General features: G+C 21.8%; 3 protein-coding genes across 3 annotated transcripts; all 3 read right to left on the reverse strand.

The window, feature by feature from the left end:
• Positions 1–709: 709 nt before the first annotated feature.
• PY17X_1205600 (WD repeat-containing protein, putative) lies at positions 710–8,358 on the reverse strand (the record flags this gene model as incomplete). The annotated part of the gene is made up of 2 exons (XM_022956700.1): positions 710–6,363; positions 6,471–8,358. 2 exons carry the CDS (start codon positions 8,356–8,358, stop codon positions 710–712), a joined length of 7,542 nt encoding a protein of 2,513 aa, XP_022812562.1.
• A 2,356-nt stretch (positions 8,359–10,714) lies between these two features.
• PY17X_1205700 (uncharacterized protein) lies at positions 10,715–13,783 on the reverse strand (the record flags this gene model as incomplete). The annotated part of the gene is made up of 1 exon (XM_722255.2): positions 10,715–13,783. The coding sequence occupies one exon, from the start codon at positions 13,781–13,783 to the stop codon at positions 10,715–10,717; it is 3,069 nt and encodes a 1,022-aa protein (XP_727348.2).
• A 3,079-nt stretch (positions 13,784–16,862) lies between these two features.
• Positions 16,863–19,010, reverse strand: PY17X_1205800 (uncharacterized protein; the record flags this gene model as incomplete). The annotated part of the gene is made up of 1 exon (XM_720914.1): positions 16,863–19,010. One exon carries the CDS (start codon positions 19,008–19,010, stop codon positions 16,863–16,865), a length of 2,148 nt encoding a protein of 715 aa, XP_726007.1.
• Between the last annotated feature and the right edge of the window lie 1,116 nt (positions 19,011–20,126).

Consider the following 20,126-nt stretch of genomic DNA (forward strand, 5'->3'; position numbering starts at 1 on the left):
TCATTCTATTTTATTTTTCCATATATATGCCCTTAAAAGGTTATTAAAATTTAATATTGCACACACATATTGAAATGCCTAAAATACGGTCATAAAATAGTAACATATTTTATTTCCTATTTAAAATATGGTAGCTAATTTCAATAATTACAAAAAGTATACACAATATATATTTTATATTAAAGAAAAAAACATTTATGGCAACGGAAAAATTTCCAATAAATGAAAAATAAATAATATGTTTCTATATAAATGTATTAAAAAGTAAAATATTATCTATATATTCAAAATGTAAAAATAGTTTTTAAATGGTTATAACCCCATCAACAAAAAAAATAAATAAATATTTATTGAACACAACAATACAACACAATAGAGTAAATCACCTTAATGAGCAAACTCAAAAAAATATATTTTTTTTTAAGTATATTACTCGTTTTATATAAACGGTATGTAAAAATAATAATCAAATATGTGAATATAAAATATATATGTACAATAAAAATTAAAAAAATTATAAATTTTACAATTATATAGAAATATGCAAAAACGGTGAAATATAATGTGCTTATAAATTCCCATTTTAAGTGGGTAAATTTCAAAAAAAAAAAAAAAAAAAAAAAAAACAGTTATGTGTATAGCTAGATCATTGTATTATTATAAAAGTATCGATATCTTTCATAAATTTTATTTTTTCAAATCCAACTCTTCAAGTATATATCAAATAAGTAACATTGTCTTCTCTACGTAATACCCATTCATTTTTCTTTTTATAAGTAATATTTATAAAATTATCCGACAAAAATAAATAACTTAATTTAATTTTAGACAATTGTATATCTCGTGAGCATTTTGATTGTACTTTTAAAAATCCACTAAATAATCCAGCATTTGAACAATTCCAAATTTTAAAAGAAAAATCTAATTTTGAATAAGATGCTAAACATGTTCCAGTAGAATTAAAATTAATACAATTTACACTTTTTTTATGCCCTTGAAATATTTTTAATTTTTTTGCATTTTTTAAATCATATAAATATATACACTTATTAGAATTATTTGCTACAGCTAATCTTTGAGTAAACTTATTAAATGCACAAATTGTAAAATTTTTTACTAATGTATAAATTAAACTAGTTGATAATTTTAAACATAACATCCTTACATTATTTGATGGGTCTAATGAGATTAGCAATATATCTATAATTATATTCATATAATAATTAAATATCCATTTATAATTTTTTATTAATATTATTAACAAAAATAATATTTTATTTATATATAATACACGTTTTTGTAAATTATTACTTATATATTGTAATGTCTTTAAAAATAAAAATGGTTCAATACGTCCTATATTTATTAAAATTTTTAAGAAACTAATATTATTTAATGACAAGGTATATAATTCAAAAATATTTAAAATAAAATGACATATACTTATATAATTATTCTCATTAAATGGGCATTTTTTATTTGAAAATATTTTATTTATATCATTATTTATATTACACAATTCACCATATATCTTTTTTTTTTGCTCTTCCATAATTTTAAACTTATTTATGTTATTATTATTTCCTTCATTCTCTACATTATTAACAATAACACTATCACATTCTCCTGATTCACTAGCTTTACAAACAACTGTTTTTATTTCACTATTTTCATCTGATATAACATTTTCATATGAGCTTAATTCTAAATCTTGTTTTTCAAAATGGTGTTCATTCATATTGCTACTACTATTATTATTATCATTGTTAGATTTCATTATGTAATCCTCTATGCAATTTTTTAAATTAATTTCACTTGAAGAATGGTGTAAAGATTCATTCCCTAATGTATTTGCTAATATATAATAATCTTTCAGATTTTTATAAAAATTTTCATTTATAATTTGTTCGTTACAAATAAAATCTTCATCTTTTATATTTATACTAAAATTACTATATGTAACATTTTTCATGTTATTAGTAAAAATACCTTTTTGTATTAATAAAATAAAATCCCAAGTTATTGAAAAGCTTAAAGACAATAAATGTATAAAATGAAATAATTTAAATTTATTAAATTTATTATAAGTATTTTCTATCAAATTTTGTGTATCCACAAATATATAATAACATATGTGATGGATAATTAATGTAGCCATACTTGCATTTGAATAAAATATTTTGGAATTTCTTAAATAAATTGATTTAACAACTAATAATAATAATAATAATGTTAAACATATTTCATCAGCATATACATAAGGATATAAATAATGTGATCCAACTCTTGGTATAATTATTTGTATTATGTATGCCCCTGTTGTATCATATAATGATATACTATCATTATTTTTTTTTATAATTCTTTTTTTTTTATTATTAATGCGCAATATTTCGGTAGCTAGTTTTGAATATTTATCTAAACATTCATTCTTCATATTTTGTATTAATATAAACATAAATTTTTGCAATTGAATTCTTATACTTTTATCATATGGATACATAGATATATAACTTAATAAAAATAAATTTATTTTATTATTATTTGGTAAATTATATATTATATATTTTTTTAAGTTTATTAATATATTATCATTATATTTATCTCGACACATTTTGAACCAAAAATTTATAAATCGTAAAATAAAACAAAAATACAAAGTGTTCACATACAAGCTTTCACAACATATTTCAACTGAGTTATCATTAAAAAAGTAAGATATATCTCTCTTGTTTTTTTTTTTTATTTTTTTATTTTCCCTTTTCGAAAATATGTTTATTGGATTCATTATTTTCTTTTTAATATCTCCTTCATTATATTTACTTCCTTTTATTTCACTACATCTATTTGAAATGTGTATTCTTTTATCAATGTCACTAACCCTATTTATACTACTTCTAACTGTTTTACCAATATGTTTATTATTCTTATTTTTGGGGATATACAAATATATACTTGATTTACTAGAAGAAGAGTCACATGAATACCACCCATCCATTTCATCATCTATATAATCACACATCCATTGTCTGTGTTTGTGTTTATCTATATTTTTATTTCTTTCAATATTTCGATTATTAGAACAATTATATTGTAATATATATAAATTATTATTCTGTCTATTATAATTTTTATCAGTTTTTTTTTCACAATTTATTTCAATATCTTTATATATTGAATTACTACTATTTGGAAGTTCCCATTTATCATTCACTTTTATTGGATACAAATTACTATCTTTATTTATTTTATATTTTTTTAATATATCTCGATTATTTTCACTATTCCAATTTTCTTCTCGACTCTCATAAACATATTTCCATTTATGCATTAGTGCACTAACTTTATTCTTATTCTCATTTTGCTTAGTCCCTAATTTAAGACCAAAATAAATGTATTTTTTTCTTAACGAGTCATTCAAAAAATATTTATTTTTAAATTGTTTGTTATATATATCATTATAATCTATATTTAATGAATCATAAAAAAATTTTTTTTTTTTTTTTTTTTTCCTTTTTTCTGCTGATAAAAATTTGTACATTTCCTTTTTGTATGTTCTATAATTTATAATGTCTTCATTTTTTTCCACATTTTTTTCCACATTTTCTGCATTCCCTTTTTTTCTGGATTTTCCCCGTTTTAACTTCAATGGGTACATTTTTGAAAAATGAAACAGTTGAGTATACTTAGGAATTATTAGCGAATAGGTAGATTCCTTTCCTTGTATACACATAGAAAATGGTAAAGATGGAAAATCGGTTAAGAAAAAAAATAATTCTTTACATAATTTTGTACATTTCTCAGGTAAAAAATAATGATATAACAATCTTCCTAATGGTAATGCCTTTTTCGATAAATGATTATCTCTAAATAATATATGACTAATAACTGGTATTTGACTTTTTACTAATAAATATGATTTTTTTTCTTTTTTTCCTCTAATTATATTTTCCATTTTATTAAATTTATTTTTCTCAAATTGTATCTCCTTATTATCTATTCCATCTTTCTCACTCAAATAACTATCATTAGTATTAGTATCATTATCTCTATTTATTTCCATTCCATCACTACTTAAAAAATGCTGAAGCGATTCTAAAGAAGGTGATGATGAAATTAATGAATAAGAACATGAACTCGGTTTATCAGAAACATCATCAAATATTATTTCACTTTCTGTATTGAATTCATGTAGATATGTGGTTTTATTTTTTTTAATTTTAATTTTATTTAAAAGTTGAATACTTGATACACTTATACCTAACCTAGTATATACATTTTCAAATGGAATATTTGATATTTGAGAATATTGAGAATCGTATAAATATCTTAAAAAATTTCCACTTTTATAATTATATATATAGACATAATTATTTACTAAACTAATATATAATAGTGAAGAATAACTATTTATATATACATTATTTATTAATTTAAAATTAATTTCATTTTTTTTTTCTAATTTTTTAAAACAACAATGAAAACATACATGAGTCATAATTTTTAATTTTCTTTCCATTTCATATCGTTTTTCCCATGTTTTCTTTCTTAACTTCATAATATATTTTTTTGCTTTTAATAATGACATACTATAAATATATGAATTATTATTTTTTACTTGATAATTTTTTATTCCATTTTTACAGTTTAAAATGTTTATTAGTTTATATTTATTTTCTGGATTTATCCAACTTGGCCTTTTAAAACCAGTATTAACATAATTTATTTGACTATTACTTTTTCTTTTTTTTTTATTCTTATATTTTATTTGACTATTGCTTATTCTTCTAACATTTATTCTATCTGTCTTATTACAAATATTTATCTCAAAATTGTTGCTTCCCTTTTGTTTTATCATTTTTTTTTTTAATCTTTCTTTTTCTTTTTTTAAAAATAATACACTATCCATGTTATCTTCTGATGATAAAATAATGTTACATTCATCATTTTTACAAAAAAAATTATTATGATCATTATTATAATCGATTTTATTCAAATTTATTAAGATCATATAATTACTTGCATCACATGTTAATACAAAAGATGTTTCTTCTTTTTCTTCTGATATATTTACATTATCTTTTTTTAAAAAATTCTCTGTAACAACTTTATATATACTACATATATATGAAAAATGACAATTTTTTATAAACTTTACTAAACTAAAATTATAAACATTCCATATTAATATATCTCCACTATTTGTTCCCCCAATTATATAATTATTTTCGACATGTAATACTGTTATAAAATTTTTTTTTTTATATATAATATCTGGAATGTATAAATCATATATTATTTTTTTATTTTCCACATATTTATAACAATTTATTAATACACACACAACTCGACTTTCCCTATAACTAATTATCACATATAAATTTAAATTATTTTCACAAAATGTATATGTAATTATTTCTTTATTTTTATTCTCATCATATTCAACATTTTCTTTTCGATTATAAATATTAGTATTATACATTTCTTCATTATTTATTTTTTCTATATTCATATTATAATCCTTTGTTGTTTCTATTTCCCTTTTTATTACATCATATTTATATCCTCTTTCATTATCTTCTAAAATATTATTTTTTTTTTTATTACCTAATAACCATATACTATCTATTTTATTTGTCTTATACCAAATGTTAAATAAATATTCATATACTATAATTCTGTTTAGTTTTAATTTGTTTACAAATAAAAAAAATACATCATCTTTCCATATAGATGATTTTTTTTTACTGTTCACATTTTTACGATAATTACTATTATTTTTTAATTTTGATATATTTGTATCTTCATTATAGCTATTGCTATTTTCCAATTTTGTTGATTCTATTGAACATGTGTTTTTTTCAATTTCACATAAATTCGACTTTTCATTTAAACTATTTTTATTTATACTGCTATAACTATAACTCGATGTATGTACCTTATAAATGCTGCTATATTTATTACTCGTCTTTTCCTCATTATTATAATCATTATTTAGATGCGCAGGGTTTGTATTCTCATTATTGTTGTTCTGTCTTATCTGACTGAACATACTACTACTATTGGAGAAATTATGTTCATAGGTATCTGCATCTTTTTTAGATGTGCTATATTTATTTCTGTAAAAAAGAATTGGACCAGGACTCTTAAATGAACCCAACAAGTTTTTGTCAACCTTCATTAAAAAAAATGATTTTATATTCGATTGAAAAGACAAAAACATGCTTGAAAATTTTAGAGGTAAAGTATAGCAATAAAAATTCCCTTCAGTTGTCCAGGCGATAATGCACCCACAAATATTCTTAGACATGTTCTGCATAATATTGAATGACCTTATTTTTGAGCTGTTGCTTTGGGACGCGCCTGCACAAAAAATGAAGAAGAAACGAGTGAAGCGGGAAGAAGCGGAAAGAAGCGGTAAGAAACGGGAGCACAAATATAAATGTGTGAAATAATAATGGGAAAGGTACCTGAAGAAAACCGCCAAATTGGCTTACGCAAAACTTGCATGCCAACCCAGTGGGCATTTTGAGTGCGTCTTTTGCAAGATTGATCAAAATCAGGACAAAATAAATCCATAAGTGGAACAAAAGAGGAATTTGCATTTTTTCTTTCATAAATAATTAACCGGTTTTTCTGTAAAATTATAATGTAGTTATCTATAATACCTATTTGACTTGAATTACCATTACCAGATATTTCTAAATCTGATTTTGATGATGGCAGATTTGAAATAAAAATTGGGTTAACATGATATACCCCATCAATTTGTTCATAAGTATCTTCTGTATTCTTTAAATGTTTATCTTGAGATTTTAAATTTATATCATTTGGTATATTTATTTTATTTTTTATTAACTCATCATATATACAATTTTCTGCAATATCTTCAATTGTTTCATTATACATTTCAATTTCAGTTTTATCGGTTCTTATAACAAATCTTGTTTTGCTTTTATAAAAATTTAATAAATTTGTTAAATCCCAACATATTATATCTCCATTATTTAACCATGCTGATATTAATACTGGACAATAAAATAAATCATGTAAATTTTTATATGTTTCTTTTTCTCTCAATTTTATATATTCTTCATCACATTCTTCCCCTTGCATATTATTGTTATTATTATCGTTATCTCCTACATTCCTACTATTTGAATTATTTTTTTCTCTTTTTTCATAAATGTTAAAAAATTTTCTTTTTAACAATTTCATACATTGTATTAAAGATCTTTGATTCTCTTTTTTTAAATATGGTACTAAACCAGCAGAAATACAACATATTTTTAAATTCGAATTATTACTATTATTATTATTATTACTACTATTAGTAGTAGTAGTTTTTTTTTTAGCATAATATAGTTTATAATTTAAAAATTGAGAGTTATAATAATAATTATGCTTACTATATCTATCCCGTTCATTTATATTATTAACTAATGATGGAGAAAAATATTTTACAGATTTTTCTTCATATACCTCATTAATTACTTCTTTACATCTTTCATTATTTTCTTTATAATTATCCATGGAAAAATTATTAGATTCTAAACTATCAGAAGATGATGAAAACATTTTACAATTTATATCACTATTAGCAATATCATAATGTGTATCATTACTATCTTCTACATCACTCAGTTCATTACTTTTATTACCCTCTTCATTACATTCCTTATTTTCTATAGATAAACGAGCTACAATTTCTTTATCTGTATTTGCCCATAAATCTATAACTAATATATCTTTATATCCAGATAACAATATAAATCTTCGATCTTGTAATACTTTCATATTATATATATAAAAATTATAATTTTTAAATATTTTAAAACATCTTCCTTCATCTAATGACCATAAAGCAATTGTATTATCAACATATAACGAAATTAATATTTCTTTAGATACACATTGAATAAGATATGAATATGATAAACCAAAACATAATTGTGTTACACTATTATTACATCCATTATTTTTATTATTTAATAATATATTATATGGTATTAGTTTTATTCGATTATTTATTTTTTCATTTTCATCTTCATCATTTTCAATACGTTTGTTAAAACTGTTACTATTGCTACTTTTCTTAACCTCTTCACAATTTGAATCATTGTTCGTTTTTCCCAAATCGGTTGATGATATTTTATTTACACTTTCATTACTTGCTATGTCAGCCTCATTACCATTTTTATGCTTTTCATTTTTTTCCACTCGAAAAAGTACTATGTTTCCTTCAGAACTTCCCAAAGCTAAGATATTACACTCATAGTTTAATCCATAACATGATATATTAAAAGGAGAAGAAAAGTTTGGCCATATTACTGATCCTAGTTTTAAATCTTCATTCATTCTTATTTCATATTTTTATATTAAAATTCAAAAAAAAAAATATATATATATATATATGTATATAATTTGTATCCCCATACATAAAGATAACAAACTTTTTAATTGTATATACTTGTGTGACAATTTTACTAAATTAAAAAGAATAAATAAAATCTATAAATAAAATTATGTTATATTTAATAATACTTCCAAAACTAACTATATTATCATATCTTTTTATAATAATTATATTTTCATAAAGCCCATACATTTTGATAATGTATTCCCCTTTAATTCATTATTATTTTTGTAATTTATTTTTATATCATTTTCAAAATTTATTCTTTGTGTATTATCCTTTTTATATTTTTTTTCTAATATCAATCTACTAATAAGTGCCACTAAATTTTTATCAAAATTTTTACTCATTTGTGATAATTTTTTTTTTTTTTTTTAATTTTAAAAAATATTTTTACCTTTTTCTCTATAATTAAAATTATCATTTTAAACAAATTTCCATTTTACTGTTTTTTTTTTTTTTTTTTTTTTTTATATTATGATATATCTTTACATTTCCCATCGAAATGATCCATCTCCATATTTTATATCTCAAACTTCCTATAATATCTATTTGAAAGATTGTTATATATATATATATATATATATTTTTATTTATTTTATGCCCCTATTTATGAATTATTACATGTATACATAAATACACATCAATGATATAAATAAACATTTGTGCATTCTTTGTTTGTGTTCATTTTATCTAAGGAATAGAAAAGTAAAACCATGACATCCAATCTTATTTTATTCATATTTCCTCTTTATACAAATTGGAAAATATATATAAAATAGAACAAATTTATTTAGAATTAATAATAACCAAATACACACACCTATATTAAACTCTTAGCTACTTTTACTTTCAAACCTTTCTAAATAAATAATTCAAATTAATGTCTATGAAATGGTAAAGCAGTATGTATATAAACAGGTCCCCTAAAGTGTATATTCTATATTTCTCAAAATAAAATAAAAAAAAAAAAAATAAAAAATATAGCCTTTATGATAAGTCTTTCCCCTCAATAACTGTAAAAGAGCATATGCTCACTTTTTTTATATTTCAACTTAAAACGAATAAAATATACTTTTTCAGTACATATGCTGGCTGTCTTTACCCATAACATATATATATATGTATATACTATTTATAATATTCCGATTTATGGAAATAATTTTAATTTGATTGTTTCTAAAAGCGCATTAAGGTTTTCATTATTAAAAAAAAAAAAAAAATTAAATGAAAGATACGAACAAAATAAAACATAGACCAACAAATACATAAACACTGAAGCCGCTTCTTAAATTTAAATAAATTCAAAAAGGGTAGAGATGGAATGAAAAGTAATAAATAAATTGCACATTAAATTATTTAACTTGAAATAAAATATTATGAAATGTCAAACAAATTATTAAAAAAAATAAATAAAAAAAAAAAACACGTATATATATATGGATATGTTAATATATACCCATATATATAGACACGCGGTTATATATATAGCATATTATCATTCCATCGACATGCTTTCATTTAATAACATATAAAAAAAATAATGAATATGCATTATATACATATTAAAATAAACTTCTACGATATATGCTTTTTTTTTTTCTTTTTTTTCCATGTCATATATTTAAATATGAATTGTATTTTATATATACGTAACATGGAGAAAAAAAAACAAAAAAGAAAAAAGAAAAAAAAAGGCAATAAACATTTTATTTTAAAAAATATAAACAATATATATACTATTTTTAAAATCAAAATATAAATATTTCATTAAAATAAGTGATGGTATATAATATAAAAAAAAAATATAAAATAAAACAAATTTTTATATATAAAATATTTAAGAACAAAATAGACACATTCGATGATTGAGTCATTATATATAGAAAATACACATTGCGTATATTATTAAAATAGTTTCTCAAATTAATAATTTATTTTCTATAATTTTTTTTTTTTTCTCCATATTTTTAATTATTTGCAAATTTATATTTCCTAACATAGCTTTATACAGACATTGATTAAATTCGTTTTTTTTTTTTTTTTTTTTTTTTTTTATCAAAGCTGTAATTAATTTGGCTATATTTTTTTATTCATCATTATATTATTCTTAAACTTAAACAAAAAATAAAATAAACTATCATAATGGTAAATCATTCCTTCCAGTTTTTTTTTTTCTTATAAAGACTATTTTCGGGTTTCTTATATTATAAGTTATTTCAATAAATAACTATAAAATCTGGGACAAATATTTTATTTAATTTTTTTATTAAAAAAAACTAAAGGGAAAACCCCATTTTAATCATTGTTAAGATTTTCCTTCATATCATTAATTTCATCTTTTCCCGTTCCCCGAAAATAAGTATCACTTTTATTAGTTTCTTCATTTCCACCGTCTTGCACCGAATATCCCGACTTGTTATTTTTGTTCATTTTATCTGATTCGGTTGTATTAGCTTCTTTTTCATGTTTATAATTTGTGTTGTCATCTTGCATTATGTTTGAATCCTGTTTGTCATTATTTTTTTCATTATTTTTTTCAGATTTTTTTTTTTTTTCTTTATTATTATCATACCCTTTTAGCCAGTTAAATTTGTTAAATATATAACTTTTAACAGTTTTTTGCTTTTCTGGGTTTTTACATTCATTATTGTTACCATTATTTTCTTCGTTATTTTCTATACTATCAATTACACAAGTATCCGATTTTTCATTTTTTTCACTTTCCTTATCATTATCCCTATTATTATTCCCATTCATTTCAGTATATTTATTTTCATCATCATAATTTTCACAGTTTTTATATTTTTTTCGAATTATTTCTTCTTCAGTATCATCATTTCGACTCCTTCTACTACCACTGCTATTATCTCTATCATTATAAGATAATTGCACTTTTTCATACATCCTTTTTTCATTTTTTTTTGTTCCATTCTTGTTATTATTTCCCATATCATCAGAATTATTTTTTTGATCTTCTTTATCATTTGTATTACTAGTTTGAATATTGTTAGAATCGATAGGAGTCGAAATAGATTCATTTCTTTCTTCATGTAAATTATTAATGTTTGTACAAAATTCATTTATATTATTAAAAACATTTGGAAAATCCACTGAATTAGAATTTATAGAATTTGGTGTATTATTATGATTACTTATATTTGTTATAATTATACTTGCAGTATCAAATAAATTATTTCCATCAAATAAGCTTTGTAATCCTGATAAATTTGAGCTCGAAAAAAAATTTGATGCCCCAAATATATTTTCTCCTATATGTGGTGCATTACTAGAATTATCTCGACCTTGATTATTTATTTCATTCGAATTTTCACTATTTATATCATTTTTCTTTCTATCGTTACATCTGTTCCCATCATTTGAACAACTACTTTTCTCCTGGTTATTATTTCCACATTCTTGATTAGTGTTCGTTTCATTTCCCCCATTATTTTGAAAATTATTGCTACTGCTACTATTGCTACTATTGCTATTATTATTATTGCTACTATTGCTATTATTATTATTGCTACTATTGCTATTATTATTATTGCTACTATTGCTACTATTATTATTGCTGTTATTATTATTGTTGCTACTATTATTATTGTTACTAGTTGGGAATCCATTTATTTCATCTATAGAACCAGTTATATTAACAATAACATGTTCAGGTCGAATTTGACTTTCCTCAAAAATATTTCTTGTATCTGAATTTCGATTCACACTTCTATTAGATGCTTGTTGTGGAAAAAATATTCTACTCACTCCTGAACCATCACTATTTGACCCATTTATAAAATTATTAAAAATATTTTGTATAATTGACGATGTGTTCATTGTTGCAAAATCACCCAACCCATTTAATTCATGTTCATCACCAAATTGTAAAAATCTTGCTTCAGTTCGATTCCCTGATTCACTTCCTCTTCTATTTCTAGAATCAGTTCTATCCCCATTATCATTAGATTCTCTATTTCCATTATCATTAGATTCTCTATTTCCATTATCATTATCTGTTTTTTCTTCCATTTCATTTTCGTTATTCCTTTCCTCATTGTTAGTTCCTACCCCACTTTCATCCTGACCAACATCAACATTATTCGAATTATTAAGAGAATTATTTCGAGATATTTCAGAATTTATTCGTTCTCTTAATTCTTCTCTTTTACAATTATATTCTTGATCATCAGTAGGTAATTCAAAACGACAAGTAGGACAAGAATTTCTTTCCTTTAACCATGGGATAATACAATCACAATGAAAAACATGTCTACATCGTTCATTATCTGTTATTCTATGAACTTGATCATTTTCTTTATATTCTTCTCTACATATAGCACATGATTCTAATTCTTGAGCTCTTTCAAATGTTAATTTTTCTATTTTTAAATTTTTTATTATTTCTTCAGAAGCTGGAGGAGGACCATTTCTGGATGGGTCGCTCTCCATAATAATTGTTAATACTTGATCTAAAGAAATATTATCAAATGAATTTGTTAAAATATTATCAATTATATCATGAAAATTTAATCTAATTGGCGAATTTAATGGAATGTTAGTTATATCTATAGCTCGAGTAATAATTCTCGGATTTCTTATATTTCGATTATTGTTATTTTGGTTAGCACCGTTATTATTATTATTGTTATTATTATTATTGTTATTATTATTATTGTTATTATTATTATTATTATTATCATTATTATTATCATTGTTAGTGCTGTTATTATTTGAAGTGTTGTGACTACTTAGATTGGATGGCCTCGAATTTGTTCCAAAGAAAACTCTACTAAACCAATCATTTCTGTTTCCATTACTATTATTAACATTTCTGACATTATTGCCATTTGTATTCTCGGCACTAACATCATTAGATCTGTTTGAATTCGATGAGGGTTCAAAATTAGAAGTAAAATTTATATTACCATCAACGGTTCTAAATCCGGTGCTATATATTTGTTGATACATATTTCGGAAGAACATCATATCACTAAAAATGTTATCATTAGGGTTAAATGCATTACTGCTATTTGTATATTCAATTCGATAGTTACTACTACTTCTATTATTTCCTACTCTCCCATTATGGTTACTACTATTTGTATTATTATTATTATTACTACTATTTCTATTGGAAATATTTGGATTATTTTGATCACTATTATTGGCATTTGATTGACTATCCCTATCATAATTAACTGAATGGAAACTAACTGGATCGTCTTCATCAATTTTTTCTACAAAACCAACATTATTGCAACTTTTACATTTTAATTCCCCATCACAAATAATTTCAACATCACTTGTTCTTTTTACATCTTCACAACTATGACAAAAATATTCATAATCATCAACCTGATTCATAATAAAGGCTCTTTCTTGTTTCTTTTTTGCCCGTATTTCGATATATTTAACTAGCCGTTATTATTTTTTTTTTTTTTTTTTTTTTAGCTATTTGCCTATTTAATTTCCTTTAAAAAAAAATTTTTTTATTGACAAAAAAATAAAAAATATGCAAAAAATAATTCAATATTTTTTTCAAAATATTTTAAAACGTGTATTTCATTTTTCATTTATAATTTGTGACCCAAAATTTTTAACAAAAAAACCCACGAAAATATACATATATCTGATATAGCTAATATAAAAAAGTAACATATATGTAGCTTTTTATGGGCGGTGTTTGTTTTCTCTACTTAATTATACATTTGTTTGTTTGTATGTTCGTTCGTTTTTTTTTTTTTTTTTTTTTTTTTATTTCCTCCCCCCCTTTTATTTTTGTTGATATATTTATGCTTACTTTATATATTACATACATAATCATATGCTATAATCCCGATTTACCAAAAATGTAAACATACATAATATATTTTATATAATTTTATCATGTCAAAATTTGTTTCTTTTTTTTAATTTAAAAAAAATATTGTAAAACAAAAAAAAAAGCAAAACTCGCATGTACATATAGAGTAACTATATATAGTACAAACTTATGACATTAGAACTTGAAAAATTTTTATATATAATAAAAATCGTAATTATTTTGATGCTATAAAAAAATAATTTATAATTTAATGGGGTTATATTTAAAAAAATGAAAAAAATTACTTTAAAATAACATGAATATTTCTTCCTATATTAACACGCATTCATTAATTTAAACATTTACAATAATATTTTTATATTTACTAAAAAAAGGAAAACAATATTAAAAAATATAAACTATATATGTATATAATTATTATATGCGCAAAATATAATATATATTTTTTTTAACGTGAAGCTTTTACACTATATAACATATTTATTTATATTATTTTTTTTTTGTATATCCCTTAATATATATAATATAGAATGTAATTTAAAACTCTTTTAAACTCACAAATATTTTTGCATTTTTAACAATTACACCACTGCAAAATATAATATATAATTTATATCCACTGATTAATAATATACATCCCCTATTAATTTTTATACTTAATTTATAATATATATTTTTTATATCTAAATTTTGTAGGAACACGCATATATTATTGCGAAACAATTCTTATATTTCTTAAAACTATGTGCTTTTAAACGCATATAAATATAAACATAAATATATGTAAATATGTATATATATATATAATATACATTATTACATTAATATAATGGGTATTTGCATATCTAAATATAATATTACACATTTTTTTTTATCATTTGCACTTTTAAGTATAATTTAAGCGAATAATTTTTGTGCATTCTATTATGTATGTACGCGTTTTATGCTTAAATTTACATACTATGTAAAATGCATAAAGGAGAATTAATTATTTATTTTTTTTATCTCCTATATTTATTACGCCTTAATACTACATATTTTATAATAAATTTTTAGTATTCCCCCCCCCCAAAAAAAAAAAAAAAAATATAGGGAAAGTGTCATTACATTCCTTATTTTTTGGTGTGTGGGGGGATTGTATTTCGTGTGTGTTACTAAAATATGTGTAATAAAAAAACGAGGAATAATAATAAAATATAGTTTAAGTCATGGAAACAATAATGCCCACTCATAATATATATATATATAATTATATACATATATATATATATATAATTATATACATAGATATGCACGCTATAATTACACAAACCCTATTAAATTCTAATATTACACAATTCCGTGAAACATTTGTCACCCATTAATATATTTTTGGGGGTTAGGAAAAAAAATACCTTAAGACCATATAAAGGAATATTTATTCATGTTATCGAATTTCAAAATTTTCCATAAAATAATAAAACCTTTATGATATTTTACAAGATATCATAATTTTATATGTTTGCACAATTCATATACATTTAATAATTAAAAAATATATTATCACATAAACCCTTCACTATCATATTTATTTTTGTAAAATCGTAAAATTATATTCAAAATTTTTAATTTTTAAGAAAAAAAAATATTACACAAATAATACATTGAGTAAAATATATCGAGGCATAAACGCATAATCAACAATATGACATAAGTTGTAATAATTTATAGAGGTTCCATATGTATATAATATATATATATATATGTATTATATTTTTTTTTTTTTTTTTTTTGCACACATTTTATTTGGATAAATTTCTGTTTGCTTTTGGTTAATAACTTTATATTCCTTAATTTTTTTTAAATTACCAAAATTTTCATATACTAATGTGTAAAAATTAATGGCTATATTTAAACAAAATGCTAATTCATACAACGCCTATATACAAATAATAATTATATCATGTTTTCCTCTTAAAATATTTTTTAAATTTAAGTTTTAATTTCCCTTTTTTTTTTACTATTATTAGTTATATTGACATGTTATATTCTAACAAATTCCTAGCTTTAAATATTTGCATATATGGTGATAAATATGGATTGTCCAAATGACCACATATATATTTCATGCATAAATATATTTTAAGTATATTTATTATTCCGTTAAGTTTATATTTTTATCATAAAATTAATAAATAATATTAAATTATAAAAGAATATAACGAAATAATTACAATTTGCAAACTATTACGAATTGTATAGTTTTATATTATGTGAAAAAAAAAATACACACACAAAAGTTATTTATTATATAAATTTAATTATTTTTGGTTAATTTTTCATGTAACCACAATGTTGTAATTGTCGCTAAATATGAAATAAGGGATTAACCAAACATTAGTAAAAAAAATAAAAATAATAAAAATAAAAATAAAAATAAAAATAAAAAAATGACAATAGTGATAAAAAAATAACAGTGATAAAATAGCAATAGTAGTGATAAAAAAATAACAGTGATAAAATAGCAATAGTAGTGATAAAAAGGGCATAGCGCGTATACACACGTCAAATATTTTTTTTTAATGTTTATTATCCATTTGATATGCGACGAAATTTATTACGAATACTGTTTTTAAATGATCACTTTTCAGTATTTGTATTATCATCATAAATAACATCTCTATCATCTTTTGGTGAATATTCATCTGATGTTTTATTATTTTTTCTATTTGTATTTCTTTTATATGGTTTTCTTTTTGAATTAGAACTTGGACTTTTTTCAGCACTTCTATTGTTACTTCGCTTTCTATAATCTTGATCTTTATCATCACCTGAGTATATATTTTCTCTATCACTTTTATATCCATGTTCTTCATCTCTTGTACTGTCTTCTCCTTTAACATTTTCTTCTTTTTCTATTGAATATTCTTCATCTTTTATTTTTTTCGAATTATATTGATTTTCTGTTTTATTATTTCTTCCATATCTAGTAGATTCTGTTTTTCTTATTTTTTTTGAATCTTCTCTATCTGAAAAATTATTATCTTGACCTTCTCCTAAACTTCTTCTATGATAATCTTTCCCTTCATCACCATCATTATATTCCTTTTCTTTTCTATCTCGATCAATATCTTCACTTTTATTATTTCCTCTTTTTCTCGTATAATTTCCTTCATCATGTTGTCTATGATTACTAACACTATTACTATATCTATTATATCCTGACATATCATCATCTTTATTTATTTTATTTTTTTCATAATTTTTATCATTTCGATATTTTTCTCGATCTAAACTATTACCATCACGATGTATTTTATCTCCTCCTGAACCCTGATGATTATATCCTTTATCTTTATTATTATAATAATGATGATCATTTTCTTTTTCTTTATTTTTATAAAATGAACTAACTAAAGAATCTGTATATTTAACTACTTCAACTGGAACCCCATTAAATTTTTTTCCATTTAAAACATCAATAGCTCTTTTCATTGTTTCATAATTATAATATTCTATTATTCCATAATATTCTTTATTATTACCATTATTGTTATATACAACATTTGCATAATTTACTAACCCAACTTCTCGACCAAAATCTTTTAAATCTTGCCAACTCACTTTTTCATCTATATTTTTTACTACAATTCTTAATGAATTTTTTTTTTCAATTGATTCAAATTTATTATCTGAATAATTTCGGGAATATTTATTTTCATAATTTCTTGGATCATTTCTATAATTATTATATACATTCCCATAACTATTATTATAATTATTTTTAAACGGGCTTAAATGATGTGCTTGTACGCTTAACTCTTCCCCCATATAATGTTTCCCATTTTCTCCACTTATTGCATTTTCTGCATATACTGGTTTTGAATATTCTATAAATGCAAATCTTCTTTTCCATTGAATATTAATAATATCACCATATTTGGAAAATTTTTTTCTAACTTCTTCTTCTCTTGCATCTGGAGATATATTTCCTACAAATATTTTACATGGATCTCCTTTTTTATAAGCATGACTTCTCATTTCTTTTGATCTTTCTCTCCTCATTATTCCAATATTCATATTATTATGATGTCTATCATATTCTCCCCTTCCTCTATCTCGATCTATAGAATATCTTTTCGTATCTATTCTATCATTTCGTACTCTATAAGTATTATTGTGATAATAACTTCCTCCATGTTTGTTATTATTCCATTCATGGTTATGCCCCCTATCATATCTATATTTGTCATTATATTTGTCATTATATTTGTCATTATATTTGTCATTATATTTGTCATAATTTCTGTCATAATTTCTGTCATAATTTTTGTCATAATTTTTGTCATAATTTCTGTCATAGTTTTTTTCATAATTTTTTTCATAATTTTTTTCATAATTTTTTTCATAATTTCTTTCTTTTGAAAAGTTTCTTTTAGGGGATCTATTATAAAACCGATCCCGAGGATAATTATGATGGTCGTTATGTGGGGGTGCATTATTATAATATTTTCTATCTTTGGAATTATTTCTATTTCTATCTACATTTCCACCTTCATATCTTTTATTATAATTATCATCATGAGGTATCCTATAATTTTCTCGGCCTCCATTTCGATCTCTTACATTTTCTCGACCCACACTTCGATCTCTTACATTTTCTCGACCCACACTTCGATCTCTTACATTTTCTCGACCCGCACTGCGATCTCTTACATTTTCTCGGCTTCTTGATGCATATCTTCGCCTTTCCCCTCCATAATATGGTTCCTTTTCTTTTGTGTGCATATCTGCTTTATTTTTATTATAATTTGTTCTCGAATTTTTTACTATAGAAACAATATTTCCTTATCTATATTATTCTTACTTTATTAAAATTATGTACTATGTCAAACTACTCTTAATTTGTATCTGAAACCGTACATGCATACATACATGCATACATAGAATATGTATTATTGAATTCAAGTTATACAACAAATAGTTGAAATATAATATCTCTCACAATACAAACATTACACAATTAAATATACGTAAGAATGTCTAAGCAAGTTATTGCTTTGATGCTACTATTATAATAGGGAAAATAAGTTATAGGAAAATAAACGTGGCATAATTTATATACATAAAATTGTACATACATATATATATGTGCATACTTGATCAGGTATATAATATACAATCTTGCATTCCCATTTTTTTATAAAAAATTTTATAGTGTATAAGCAATAATTATATATAAGCAGGTCATTACTTATATATAGAAATATAGAAATGTAGAAATGTAAAATGTAAAAATGTAAAAATGTAGAAATGTAAAATGTAAAAATGTAAAAATGTAAAAATGTAGAAATGTAGAAATTTGTTTAAACCGTTATGAATTTTAATTTGAATTCAAACTCTTCATTTCTAATATATTTTGTGTTAATTCATATTCTTGTACATTTTAATTTTTTTTAATTTTTGCTTATATTGTGATTTCTGGTTTTAATTCATATAATACATATTTAACAATTTTTTTTCCCTTTTTAATATTTTAAGTTATATATCATTTTTTTTGCATTGTATTTTTAACTGTTAAGTATTCCCAAATATATATAATATTACCCACATAAATCGTATAATTTTTATATAACTATATATATAGGCATTTTTATGCTAATGTTAAATATTATAATATTTTACAATCTTGAAAAATATAAATAAGTTAATATATATAAACATAAATAATTATTTACATATTTCAATTAATCATGCCATTACCATATATAATAAGAAAAAATGTTAATATATTTTATATATAAGAAAATTAAAACTATATATGTACATATATATATGTATATGTGCTTATTTATAAACATTTTTTTTGTGACTAAAAAAAAATATTATTATTATATATGCTTT

The sequence above is a fragment of the Plasmodium yoelii genome (genome assembly GCF_900002385.2).
Source record: "Plasmodium yoelii strain 17X genome assembly, chromosome: 12".
Taxonomy (NCBI): Eukaryota; Apicomplexa; class Aconoidasida; order Haemosporida; family Plasmodiidae; genus Plasmodium; species Plasmodium yoelii.